The sequence below is a fragment of the Dendropsophus ebraccatus genome, chromosome 8 (genome assembly GCF_027789765.1).
Source record: "Dendropsophus ebraccatus isolate aDenEbr1 chromosome 8, aDenEbr1.pat, whole genome shotgun sequence".
Taxonomy (NCBI): Eukaryota; Metazoa; Chordata; class Amphibia; order Anura; family Hylidae; genus Dendropsophus; species Dendropsophus ebraccatus.
In genome coordinates, this window is record NC_091461.1 from 11749397 (window position 1) to 11763475 (window position 14079).

Sequence of the window (14079 nt, forward strand, 5' to 3'; positions counted from 1 at the left end):
TGGAAGGAGCTCTTGGCTGAAGAACGGTTGGAACCCTCAGAAAGCATTAATTCAAGAGTCTGCATGGTGCTTCTCCCCTAACGTCTCAGTGCACAGATGCAGCAGGCTTTACATAATCTCAGCCCTCTCTGAATTGATGATTTTTTTTCATCATTCGATGATGACTATTCCCTAAAAAAAAATAAGAATTGAATTTTAAATGAAAAAGTAATCGTAAATTCTGCTTGCAGTACCATGCCTGACCACATGGTGTGCTGTTATAGCCAAACCTGTGTACAAGCGTAATAGAACAGAAGGTCATGTGTAGAGTGTTACTCATCGCCACCTGTTGGTTGGAATAGGTAATGATTGTAGACTTCTTGGAACAAGCTATTCTATCCTCTAGCCTTTTTGAGTTGAATAGTCCTAGGGCGAGAAAGGGAAACTTTTCAAATGTTCATCAAAAAGTTCATCAGGTTCACCAAACGTTGAAGTAAAGTATATTTTTACATATAAGATATACTGTACATATAGGATATGGTTCTGTACATATAGGATATGTATATATGATATACTGTACAGAGAGGAGATGTATATAGGATATACTGTACATATAGGATATGTATATAGCATATTATTCTGTACATATAGGAGATGTATATAGGATATACTGTACATATAGGAGATGTATATAGGATACACTGTACATATAGAATATGTATATAGGATATACTGTACATATAGGAGATGTATATAGGATATACTGTACATATAGGATACACTGTACATATAGAATATGTATATAGGATATACTGTACATATAGGAGATGTATATAGGATATACTGTACATATAGGATATGGTTCTGTACATGTAGGATATGTATAAAGGATATACTGTACAGAGAGGAGATGTATATAGGATATACTGTACATATAGGATATGTATATAGGATACACTGTACATATAGAATATGTATATAGGATATACTGTTCATATAGGAGATGTATATAGGATATACTGTACATATAGGATATGTATATAGGATACACTGTACATATAGGATATGTATATAGGATATACTGTACATATAGGAGATGTATATATAAGATATACTGTACATATAGGAGATGTATATAGGATATACTGTACATATAGGATATGTATATAGGATATACTGTACATATAGGAGATGTATATAGGATATACTGTACATATAGGATATGTATATAGGATATACTGTACATATAGGAGATGTATATAGGATATACTGTACATATAGGATATGTATATAGGATATACTGTACATATAGGAGATGTATATAGGATACACTGTACATATAGGAGATGTATATATAAGATATACTGTATATATAGGTTATATATGTATCTGTGCTGTCAGTTTCCTGATCACAGGCAGCACTGTATACTTCCACCTGTGCATCCACCTATCTAGGTGACCGGTTGTACCTTGAGGGTGCGTTCACACCTACAGGATCCGCAGCAGATCCGCAGAAGATTTGATGCTGCAGATTTGATGCTGTGTTCAGTTATTTAAATGAAATCTGCTGCGGATCCGGTAAGTGTGAACGTACCATGAAGAGGTCAGATGACTGGAGAGCCGGATGCCGTGTCACAAGATGTATAGACTGAATGTGATCTGGACACTGACAGCACAGATATATACATATCCCAGACCCCAGTATATACATATCTGGCCACAAGAACCATAGGCTCATTAGTGCTGCCTGGCAACGCCATTTTTCATACTGTCCCATTGCTGATAAATCATGTAAAAGAGGTAAGAAAAATAGAAATTTTCCTCTATTAAAAAATCTTGTGTCTTCCAGTACTTATCAGCTATATGTCTGCTCTGATGCAATGTTGTCCCTCTCCTGGTCCGCTGCAGCTGCCTAAAGCCCGTCCAGCCAGTCACTTACTATACGAGACAGGACAGCGCTGCAGCCATCTATGCATTATATAGACAGTCCATTGACTTCAGTAGTCTTTGATTAATGATTCATTTACCCTGTGATGTTGCTGCTGGGGAATTGAGCACTGGTTTTCAGGCTGACAGCTGATCGCTAACTGGTATCAGACCCTTATATATGTAACTGGTATCGGACCCTTATATATGTAACTGGTATCAGATCCTTATATATGTAACCGGTATCAGATCCTTATATATGTAACTGGTATCAGACCCTTATATATGTAACCGTTATCGGACCCTTATATATGTAACTGGTATCGGACCCTTATATATGTAACCGGTATCAGACCCTTATATATGTAACTGGTATCAGACCCTTATATATGTAACTGGTATCGGACCCTTATATATGTAACTGGTATCAGACCCTTATATATGTAACTGGTATCAGACCCTTATATATGTAACTGGTATCGGACCCTTATATATGTAACTGGTATCAGACCCTTATATATGTAACCGGTATCAGACCCTTATATATGTAACTGGTATCAGACCCTTATATATGTAACCGGTATCAGACCCTTATATATGTAACCGGTATCAGACCCTTATATATGTAACCGGTATCAGACCCTTATATATGTAACTGGTATCGGACCCTTATATATGTAACTGGTATCAGACCCTTATATATGTAACTGGTATCGGACCCTTATATATGTAACTGGTATCGGACCCTTATATATGTAACTGGTATCAGAACCTTATATATGTAACTGGTATCGGACCCTTATATATGTAACCGGTATCAGACCCTTATATATGTAACCGGTATCAGACCCTTATATATGTAACCGGTATCAGACCCTTATATATGTAACCGGTATCAGACCCTTATATATGTAACTGGTATGAGAACCTTATATATGTAACTGGTATCAGACCCTTATATATGTAACTGGTATCAGACCCTTATATATGTAACTGGTATCGGACCCTTATATATGTAACCATTATCGGACCCTTATATATGTAACTGGTATCGGACCCTTATATATGTAAATGTGTGTAGATATATATATATATATATATATATATATGTATATATATATAATGATTATCTGGAGAGGAAACCAGTGATAGACCGGACAGAGCAGGCACAAATGTCCGTACCCAGTTTTCTTGTGCCCATGTGAGCATATCCTTTAATAAGTAACAGGGATGCTTATATAGAGGTATTATTCATTATCCATCCACATCCTGTCCTGCTAAATCTTTTACTTTCCCTTGGTTAAATTTCATGGACATTTGACTTTTCCACATGTACTGACTATGTAAGTATGTAACTAATGTACTTATGAAGTGGTTACACAAGGTACTGTACAATAGTCTGATACAATTCTCTGCTGTGATGTATTAGGAGAGAAGTGGTTACACAAGGTACTGTACAATAGTCTAGTACAAGTCTCTTCTGTGGGGTATTGGGGAGAAGTGGTTACACAAGGTACTGTACAATAGTCTGGTACAATTCTCTGCTGTGATGTTTTAGGGGAGAAGTGGTTACACAAGGTACTGTATAATAACAATTCTCTGCTATGATGTATTGCAGGTAATGTAAAGTTTGCTGCACTGTACAATGATCCAGGCCAGTGTGCTGCATTGCAAGGGTCTGATAATATGCTCCAAAGTGGTGGGAACTGTAGAGTATATATAATAACCATTATACAGTAATCTGATAATATGCTGCACACTGCAGTGCATTGCACAAGATGTATATACCTGAGAAGATGCTCTGCAGAATAACAATAATCATAAGCGCTCGGCTCTGCTTCATGGCAGATTTGGTGTTCGCTGCAGAGCACTTCTGCACAGATGTAGTGGAGTCAAGTTTGTTAACTCTGGCAATCTAACAAAGTGTTTTATAAAAACGGAAATCCTACTAGATTGCAGGCACAAGTGAAAGACAAACTCAGCTCTGCTACTTCTGACGTCTTTGAGAAGTTCCTAAGTGGCACCCCTGTAATGATTCCTTGGGAGCTAGTGCTGAAAATATATGTCCAGTGTCTGTCGATTGACACAGTGGCCTCTCCAAGCACTTTCACAATTACCAGATAGAGATAATCCTCTAATTTAGAGATTGTGCAAATATATTGCTCACTAATGTGCTGCTCCTGTATTGCTGACCCATCTTCTCTATGGAGAGGGAAGAGGTGGAGGGAGATGAGGCACCAAAACAGGACAACAAAGAGTTAATTTACAGCTACATCACTGGGCTATCTCTTTTGAAGTCAGAACTGACCTCTCTGACCTCTAAATAGCGGCTTTCACTCAGGTCCCGTTGTGTAATCCTTTGTTCTCTGCTCTCTGCTGGCAACTAATCACCCTCCTCCCTCCTCCCCCTCCATAGGTTACGCAGGGCTCGACTGATGTAAAAGAGTTGAGATTTCCTGATAATGAGCAGTGAATGAGAGAGAAGAGGGAGGGGGGGGGGGGGGCTGGGGAAAGTCTTTTTGAATGCAGATAATGGCATGTTTGCCTAATAAACCCAATTACAAAGTTTCTTAAAATCGCCTGGACTATTGACTTCTGAAAAAAAAAAAAAAAAATCGACAGTGATACTTTAAGTGTTTTGTCATCTTCTATCCATTTAAACAATATATTCTGATGTGTGTAACAATCAACTAACACCGATGTAGCAGAGCTGAATTTGTGATAAGCTGCTTCTTTTTTTACGGCGGCGCATAGGAAACTTGCCTCCCATATTAACCAGCCTTCTCCTGTATCTTGCTCTATATCGCAGCTCACATCTGGAGGACGTCCGCACTATTACGTTTCCTACAGACGAGAGCCATTTGCACCGATGAAGCTGCCAAAGTACGCTCTACCCAAGGTATAGTGTCTTCGGATTATTAAAGTGTTGAAATAATAGTTGATTCCTTGAAGGAATTGTCTAGTTAATGCAAACCATTTCCATTTCAGAGATTTTTCATATGTCTAGTTCCGTGGGGGTGGTCCCACATCTGGCACCGCCCCCGATTAGGTGTAGAGGCACCAATCAGTAACATCGGGCATCTTTTCAATGTCATTGATTTAATCTATTGTTATTTTAAGGGCAGTATCGCAACACCAACAAGGAATAAACTGCATTATGTGAAATATACAGTATATCATATAGTTATATTACCTAATCCCTACCACCTGGAAGTATGAGTCACACATAATGATCGCATTCCGGTTATCTGCACCTGCGGAGGTCGCAGCAGCTCGCCCGCTTCTCCATGTGACCCCGTCACCTATCAGCGGCAGAACTTCAGAGCATCTGTGCCTGAATCATTTATCACTAAACATCATAGGGAAATATGTTCAGATTCATCTGTTTTACCAACGCCTTCAGGAATGGGGGATTGTGATTAATCTAACACTTTCCATGGTGTGGGCTGTCATGTGGGCGGCTCTGCCTCAGTGCATGCATACTAGTCCAAATTACACCAATACAGCGCCCGTAGGGGTTGTATGATCATTGAATGGTCTATGGAAGTCTGTCTGCTTCTTTACTTTTGCTGCTCCTGTCAGTCCTCACAACACTTCTAGAATTCTATTCCTGGACCAAAACAGTACAATCAGTATTCCTGGACCAAGTTCAGTACAATCAGGAAGGACAGAACTACAGTATAGGTCACTGACAATAAGGCTGGGGTCATATGCTGTAGTTCATATGCGGTTTTTTTTACATTTTATTTTATTTTTTTCCTTTTGTTTTAGCAACTGAATTTTAAAGCGGTACGCCGGCTTGGGTAAAAAAATCTTTCAAATAACTGGTTTCAGAATATTATGTGCATGGAAAAGAATACACCACTTCCTGCAGGACATACAGCAGCTGATAAGTACTGGAAGACTGGAGACGTTTTAATAGAAGTACATTACTAATCTCTGGCACTTTCTGACATCAGTAAATTTGAAAGAAAAAAAAAATTACGCTGGAGTTCCCCTTTAAAAGATTTGTCAGCCACGGGACGGCCCAATAAATAGAGTGGCCAGGCTGCACAAACGATCCTATGGTGCTTGCAGCCATGAAAACTCACAGCACAGGTATGTATATACTGGGGTCTAAGATAGGTATATAGCTGTGCTGTCAGTTTCCACATCACATGCTATCTATATGTAGTACATTACGAATCTACAGTATATAACTTTCTGACACCAGTTTGTTGGTAAGATTAAAAAAAAACTACAGCGTGTGAACTCATCCTAAGCATTCCTATGAAACCTACCACAATATGGAAATGCCATATAAATCTGCCCTTTCTCCTCCCCTTCTTGCGTGTCAGTCTTCACTTCTAGCATTTTATTGGTGAACCAGGAGGAGCTGGATGAAAAATATGAGCTGTCACCAAGTTCACCACTATCATTACCCGGCCTGTACATTGGACTATCTTCTCTCTGTTACTCTTTCTGTGTGTCAGTCTTCAATGTAGTTCTGGCATGTCATTCATGAACCAGAAAAGCTGAGTTAAAAGGCGAGTCCCTCTAAGTGCCCATAGGATTATCAGTAATTTAAAAGGGGTATTCCAAGAAAAATTAACTTGTCCCCTATCCACAGGATAGGGGACAAGTAAGAGAGAGAAACTGGTGGAGAGAGTCAAGTAAGCACTCTTCTGGCTTAGGCTAGGTTCACACTGCATTTTCAGCATCCGTTTAACTGATCCGTTTTTTGCAAAAAACAAATTGCAAAAAACGGATGCATTTGTGTGCATCCGTTTTTGATCCGTTTTTACATTGACTTCCATTATAAAAAAAAATGGATCAAAACGGATGCATTTTTTTTGACGCACAATAAAGTACTGTTGACACTACTTTTTTGACTGTTAAAAAAAACTGAGCCATTAAACGGATTGCAAAAACGCAGTGTGAACCCACCCTTACCAGCACCTACATAGGAATACATAGAGCGAGCAGCAGGTCACATGCTGTATCCATGGCTCCTCTATTCATAACACAGAAGCCGGGGGCCAATACGGAGATTGCCCGGGGGTTTGGAGGGCAAGTGTACAAGGGGACGAGTTAATTTTACGTAGAATACTTCTTCAAAGAAGCACTCCTGGTTTTCATCTATTTATTTATCATGCACAATCACTAGTCCTACAGCACCATCTGTTTTATTCCGGCACAGCTGCATCCACGTGTATAGCTGGGTCATGTGATCGTCACCCTGACCCACAGAAAATCACAGTGTTTAATGAGTCAGATGAATTGCTCTATTCAGGGTCAGGTGACTTCCTGTGAATCATCACGTATCAGACCCCTCCCTTCCCCATCTAGATCAGCAATGCCCCTGTTCTCTAACACTCTCCCTGTGTGTCAGTCTTTACTGCAGGTCTGATGTTATAGTCATAGTCTTAGTCTATTGGACTCTCTTCCAACAAATGAATATATTTCAATATAAAAGCTAGCATTGGACATTTCCCTTTCTTCTTTTCCGATTTCCTTTTCTTCAACCTCCCTGTTGTTAGGAAAAGACTAGAAAGTAACACTGTCTTCACCTCCCATTTGTTTGCTATTTATTGTGAGAAAACCAGCTTGGTACTTGTGAATTTATAGGAGCCGACACAATTATTTGCTCATTTCGGCTCCTTGTAGAATCCGAGCACCTGAATTTCAATACATCTCACCGCGACTGTTTGTATAATTTCACCTTCAAGGGATCTCGGTAATGTTCTGGGCCCGGAGCCAACGTTTGCCATAGTAACCGATACAATTAAACTAAACATATCAATATCCATTGTATTTCATCCTGAACAAAAGTGAAAAAAGGAGCTGTACATGGAGAAAAGAGAGGGGAGGCGGTAGAGGGGCGCCGTAAGTCACACGTAGGAAGAACTATGTGCAGCATTGTTGTAAAACATTCAATGGAAGATGACGGATCAGAAATATGGGGGAGGCTAGAAAAAAAAAACTACAGTGTTCTGGAACAGGTCATAATGGGAGTTATAGTTTTGATCTGGCATGTAAAAGAATATACAAAACAAGAGTCCGTGGAGCCTCAGTTACGAGTCTCAAAACACGGGATAGCCAGATATCTCTAGCCTGTTGCCAACGGGGTGCCTCCATGATAGGGAGAGCACCACACCACCCTGATAAATAACCCCTTAAGTCCCACTCGGTTGCGAGTATTGGAACATAGACAGGGAAACAACAGGGTGGCCCCTTTTGTCAATGTCTAACTCAAGGTGCGAGTATTGCGATCATGACAAGGGCTTGCAAAGGCAGGCTTCCACCCACAGACAGCCGTTTCGGGGTTTTTGCCCCTCGTCAGTGTGGGGTAGGATTCTGGCTAGTTGGGGCAATGAAAAATCAACCAACAAAACACAGTAATCACTGAACTCAAGGAGAACAGCGAAAAAAATTCCAATGAAGTACTCAATCAAGAGTCTCCACTGATGCCCCCAAAAATTTAAATATGCAAAACAAGAGTCCGTGGAGCCTCAGTTACGAGTCTCAAAACACGGGATAGCCAGATATCTCTAGCCTGTTGCCAACGGGGTGCCTCCATGATAGGGAGAGCACCACACCACCCTGATAAATAACCCCTTAAGTCCCACTCGGTTGCGAGTATTGGAACATAGACAGGGAAACAACAGGGTGGCCCCTTTTGTCAATGTCTAACTCAAGGTGCGAGTATTGCGATCATGACAAGGGCTTGCAAAGGCAGGCTTCCACCCACAGACAGCCGTTTCGGGGTTTTTGCCCCTCGTCAGTGTGGGGTAGGATTCTGGCTAGTTGGGGCAATGAAAAATCAACCAACAAAACACAGTAATCACTGAACTCAAGGAGAACAGCGAAAAAAATTCCAATGAAGTACTCAATCAAGAGTCTCCACTGATGCCCCCAAAAATTTAAATATGCAAAACAAGAGTCCGTGGAGCCTCAGTTACGAGTCTCAAAACACGGGATAGCCAGATATCTCTAGCCTGTTGCCAACGGGGTGCCTCCATGATAGGGAGAGCACCACACCACCCTGATAAATAACCCCTTAAGTCCCACTCGGTTGCGAGTATTGGAACATAGACAGGGAAACAACAGGGTGGCCCCTTTTGTCAATGTCTAACTCAAGGTGCGAGTATTGCGATCATGACAAGGGCTTGCAAAGGCAGGCTTCCACCCACAGACAGCCGTTTCGGGGTTTTTGCCCCTCGTCAGTGTGGGGTAGGATTCTGGCTAGTTGGGGCAATGAAAAATCAACCAACAAAACACAGTAATCACTGAACTCAAGGAGAACAGCGAAAAAAATTCCAATGAAGTACTCAATCAAGAGTCTCCACTGATGCCCCCAAAAATTTAAATATGCAAAACAAGAGTCCGTGGAGCCTCAGTTACGAGTCTCAAAACACGGGATAGCCAGATATCTCTAGCCTGTTGCCAACGGGGTGCCTCCATGATAGGGAGAGCACCACACCACCCTGATAAATAACCCCTTAAGTCCCACTCGGTTGCGAGTATTGGAACATAGACAGGGAAACAACAGGGTGGCCCCTTTTGTCAATGTCTAACTCAAGGTGCGAGTATTGCGATCATGACAAGGGCTTGCAAAGGCAGGCTTCCACCCACAGACAGCCGTTTCGGGGTTTTTGCCCCTCGTCAGTGTGGGGTAGGATTCTGGCTAGTTGGGGCAATGAAAAATCAACCAACAAAACACAGTAATCACTGAACTCAAGGAGAACAGCGAAAAAAATTCCAATGAAGTACTCAATCAAGAGTCTCCACTGATGCCCCCAAAAATTTAAATATGCAAAACAAGAGTCCGTGGAGCCTCAGTTACGAGTCTCAAAACACGGGATAGCCAGATATCTCTAGCCTGTTGCCAACGGGGTGCCTCCATGATAGGGAGAGCACCACACCACCCTGATAAATAACCCCTTAAGTCCCACTCGGTTGCGAGTATTGGAACATAGACAGGGAAACAACAGGGTGGCCCCTTTTGTCAATGTCTAACTCAAGGTGCGAGTATTGCGATCATGACAAGGGCTTGCAAAGGCAGGCTTCCACCCACAGACAGCCGTTTCGGGGTTTTTGCCCCTCGTCAGTGTGGGGTAGGATTCTGGCTAGTTGGGGCAATGAAAAATCAACCAACAAAACACAGTAATCACTGAACTCAAGGAGAACAGCGAAAAAAATTCCAATGAAGTACTCAATCAAGAGTCTCCACTGATGCCCCCAAAAATTTAAATATGCAAAACAAGAGTCCGTGGAGCCTCAGTTACGAGTCTCAAAACACGGGATAGCCAGATATCTCTAGCCTGTTGCCAACGGGGTGCCTCCATGATAGGGAGAGCACCACACCACCCTGATAAATAACCCCTTAAGTCCCACTCGGTTGCGAGTATTGGAACATAGACAGGGAAACAACAGGGTGGCCCCTTAGGCCATAAGGGGCCACCCTGTTGTTTCCCTGTCTATGTTCCAATACTCGCAACCGAGTGGGACTTAAGGGGTTATTTATCAGGGTGGTGTGGTGCTCTCCCTATCATGGAGGCACCCCGTTGGCAACAGGCTAGAGATATCTGGCTATCCCGTGTTTTGAGACTCGTAACTGAGGCTCCACGGACTCTTGTTTTGCATATTTAAATTTTTGGGGGCATCAGTGGAGACTCTTGATTGAGTACTTCATTGGAATTTTTTTCGCTGTTCTCCTTGAGTTCAGTGATTACTGTGTTTTGTTGGTTGATTTTTCATTGCCCCAACTAGCCAGAATCCTACCCCACACTGACGAGGGGCAAAAACCCCGAAACGGCTGTCTGTGGGTGGAAGCCTGCCTTTGCAAGCCCTTGTCATGTAAAAGAATATAACTACTATAAAGCTGGGTTCACACTACGTATATTTCAGGCAGTATTTGGTTCTCATGTCAGGTCCTCATAGCAACCAAAACAAGGAGTGGATTGAAAACAAAGAAAGGATCTGTTCACACAATGTTGTAATTGAGTGGATGGCCGCCATATAACGGTAAATAACTGCCATTATTTCAAGAAAACGTTGTTCTAAAATAACAGCAAATATTTGCCATCAAATGACGGCCATCCACTCAATTACAACATTGTGTATATATATAATTGTATATATAATTGTATTTTTATTAGAATATTTTCATTAAAAGAGAGCATTCAGTGTGAAACCACATCGGTCAACAAACAACAGCGGAGCGCAGCCGCAAGTAAGAAAAGGCCATAAGGTGTATGAAAGCCACAGAATGGAGTCACAATCATAGGTAATGAACATATGGCCAGAACAAGTAAACTAAGAACTACATTTCAATAAAAACAATAGTGATCAGAAAGAAACGGTACAAACCAAGACCTGACGAGAGACAGAAGGGAGAGATATAGGGAAACAGGAAAGGACTGGGGAGTAGTATAGCAACCAGGATCAATATCATGGAGGTGGCGGAGGGCGAGAGGCATTTCTCTCTTCCCAATGGACATCCCATAATCGCCAAACCTTCTTAAAGTGTTCCATTTTATTGTCAATCATAACTGTGAGTTGTTCCATATTTCTCACGTCTAGAATTCGAGCGTGCAAGTCTTCCAGTGTTGGAGGGGCAGCACGTTTCCAATATTTCGCTATTAAACATCTAGCAGCAGTGAGAATATGGATCAGCAACTTTAAGGTCATGCGCCCGACTTTGAGGGAGGTCACATTAAAGAGATAAAAGACCGGATCTAGTGGTATATCTAAGCCCGAGATTTCCTTAAGCAGATCTTTAACTACTAGCCAATATGGGGTGATAAGCGAGCAAGTCCAGTTAATATGTGGGAGGGAGCCTGGGGTCCGTTGGCATCTCCAGCATAGATTTGGAATCGCCGGATTCATGGCGTGCAAAGTCTCCAGGGTATAGTACCAGAATAGCATAATTTTATATTGGTTCTCCTTGTACGTCACACATATGGAAGTCTTAGCAGCCCTATCCCAGATAATCTTCCACACACTCTGGGGTAGTCGTCTCCCAAAGAGACTTTCCCATTTTTCCATATAGGGGTATCGCACTTCAGAGTCCGGCAAGGGCTGTTTAAGAAGTCCATATATGTCCGAAACAAGGCCCTTAGTGGAGACCCCCACCTTACAAAGGCGCTCAAACTCTGTTGGCAGTGATACAGTGGTAGAGGAGAATAGTGAGATCATAAAGTGCTAAATCTAAAGATGATATTGTGTCACTGGAGGGAGACTAAAATCTGAGGCTAGACTCGAGAATGATCGCAGGCTTCGATCTGAGGGATTCACGATATCCGCAAAGCGGAACAGTTCATTAGCATACCAATGTTTCGTCATTCCACTAGTGAGACTATCAGGAAATTTAGGATGAAATAAAAATGACTTCATTGGGGAGCATTCTGAGGTGAGAGGGAATTTACGCTTACAAGTGTTCCAAATCCGTCTAGTGTGTGCAATAGGGCCTAGGGTAAGGCCATGAAGGTTAGTGTCAGAGGTAGACCACGGCAGAGAATTCGGGTGTGCCGACGCAATCCAGAGTTTTTCAATAATCATCCATTTTGAATAGGCTCGCAGTGCCGACCAAGCTGGGATATTCCGTAAAATACAAGAATATAACTACTATAATACTGCTCCTACATACAGAATTATATAACTACTATAATACTGCTCCTATATACAAGAATATAACTACTATAATACTGCCCCTATATACAGGAATATACCTACTATAATACTGCTCCTATATACAAGAATATAACAACTATAACACTGCTCCTATATACAGGATATAACTACTATAATACTGCTCCTATATACAAGAATATAACTACTATAATACTGCTCCCTATATACAAGGATATAACTACTGTAATACTTCTCCTATATACAAGAATATAACTACTGTAATACTTCTCCTATATACAGGAATATAACTACTATAATACTGCTCCTATATACAAGAATATAACTACTATAATACTGCCCCCTATATATGAGAATATAACTACTATAATACTGCTCCTATATACAAGGATATAACTACTATAATACTGCTCCCTATATACAAGAATATAACTACTGTAATACTTCTCCTATATACAGGAATATAACTACTATAATACTGCTCCTATATACAAGAATATAACTACTATAATACTGCTCCTATATACAGAAATATAACTACTATAATACTGCTCCTATATACAAGAATATAACTATTATAATACTGCAACCTCTTAGTATGTGACCATTCTCTATTCTCACCTAAACTACTCTATGTCAGTGATTTGGCTTCTCTTCCCTCTGTGTAAACCATTGCTGAAACACTCTGTAACACTGATGCTGCTTCCTCATCTCTGGTCTACATGTGTCCCTATCTTCTCTCTTCTCATCACATTGCAGGATCTTCTTAGCTTCTATGGACGGCTCCTTCTACTGTGTAACTGAATGTGTGACCATGCATAATATTAGGAAACTCCTCAGCTTAAATATTCTGTGCTGCTGGGCATCCTACTCCTTCTATTATGTAATAATCAGTCTGTGACTTTCCTGAAGATCCTTCTATTGATGAGCTTGGGCGCTGAATTCATCATTGGCCTGAGACGTCCCAATCTGCTGGGTACAGTGGGAGGTTATTCTCTGTATTATCCATGTGGCTGGTGCAGAATACAGCGGACACAATACTCCACCGCCAGCCGACTATTTACAACCCTCATCACATCCAGTATGAGATACAGCAGTAGGAGAGGGTCATCGCTCTGAAATCCTGAGCTAGAAAAAAAAAAAAAAAGGTTTCCTCCATCTCTTAAAATAAACCAGGTCTTATAATGAGAGGGCCGGATGCGGCGTTCTCGCTGTTTTCAGCTGGGTTTGATACATGGGAGAAGTGAGAGAGCGCAGCCAAAAACAAATTTAATTGCGTTGCTGACATTTGCATGCGTTGTCAAGAAAATGAGTTCTGCTCGTACAGGAAATGGCTTGTGATTGATGTCTAGTTAATCTATAAACAGATTACCATAAGGTTACATTATTATCCCCATTCCCGCTGAGTGATGTGCCGCGCTCTGCAATGTGACTGCGTATTAATAGCCACCTCCAGTAATAATTTATAATCAACTCCATGCAAATCATACAGGTAATAACATTTCCACCTTTAAAGGGAACTCCAGCCGCCATAATATGTAC

The 14079-nt window shown here is 41.2% G+C and overlaps 1 protein-coding gene across 5 annotated transcripts in view; it reads left to right on the forward strand.

Annotated features, from left to right (window-relative positions):
• Positions 1–14079, forward strand: part of LOC138799057 (VPS10 domain-containing receptor SorCS1-like) — a 473569-nt gene that overhangs the window by 331444 nt on the left and 128046 nt on the right. For all 5 annotated transcript variants that reach the window (XM_069979808.1, XM_069979809.1, XM_069979810.1 and 2 more), the window contains exon 8: positions 4715–4804. In XM_069979808.1, coding sequence (XP_069835909.1) covers positions 4715–4804 — 90 coding nt within the window. The remainder of the gene's footprint in view (positions 1–4714; positions 4805–14079) is intronic.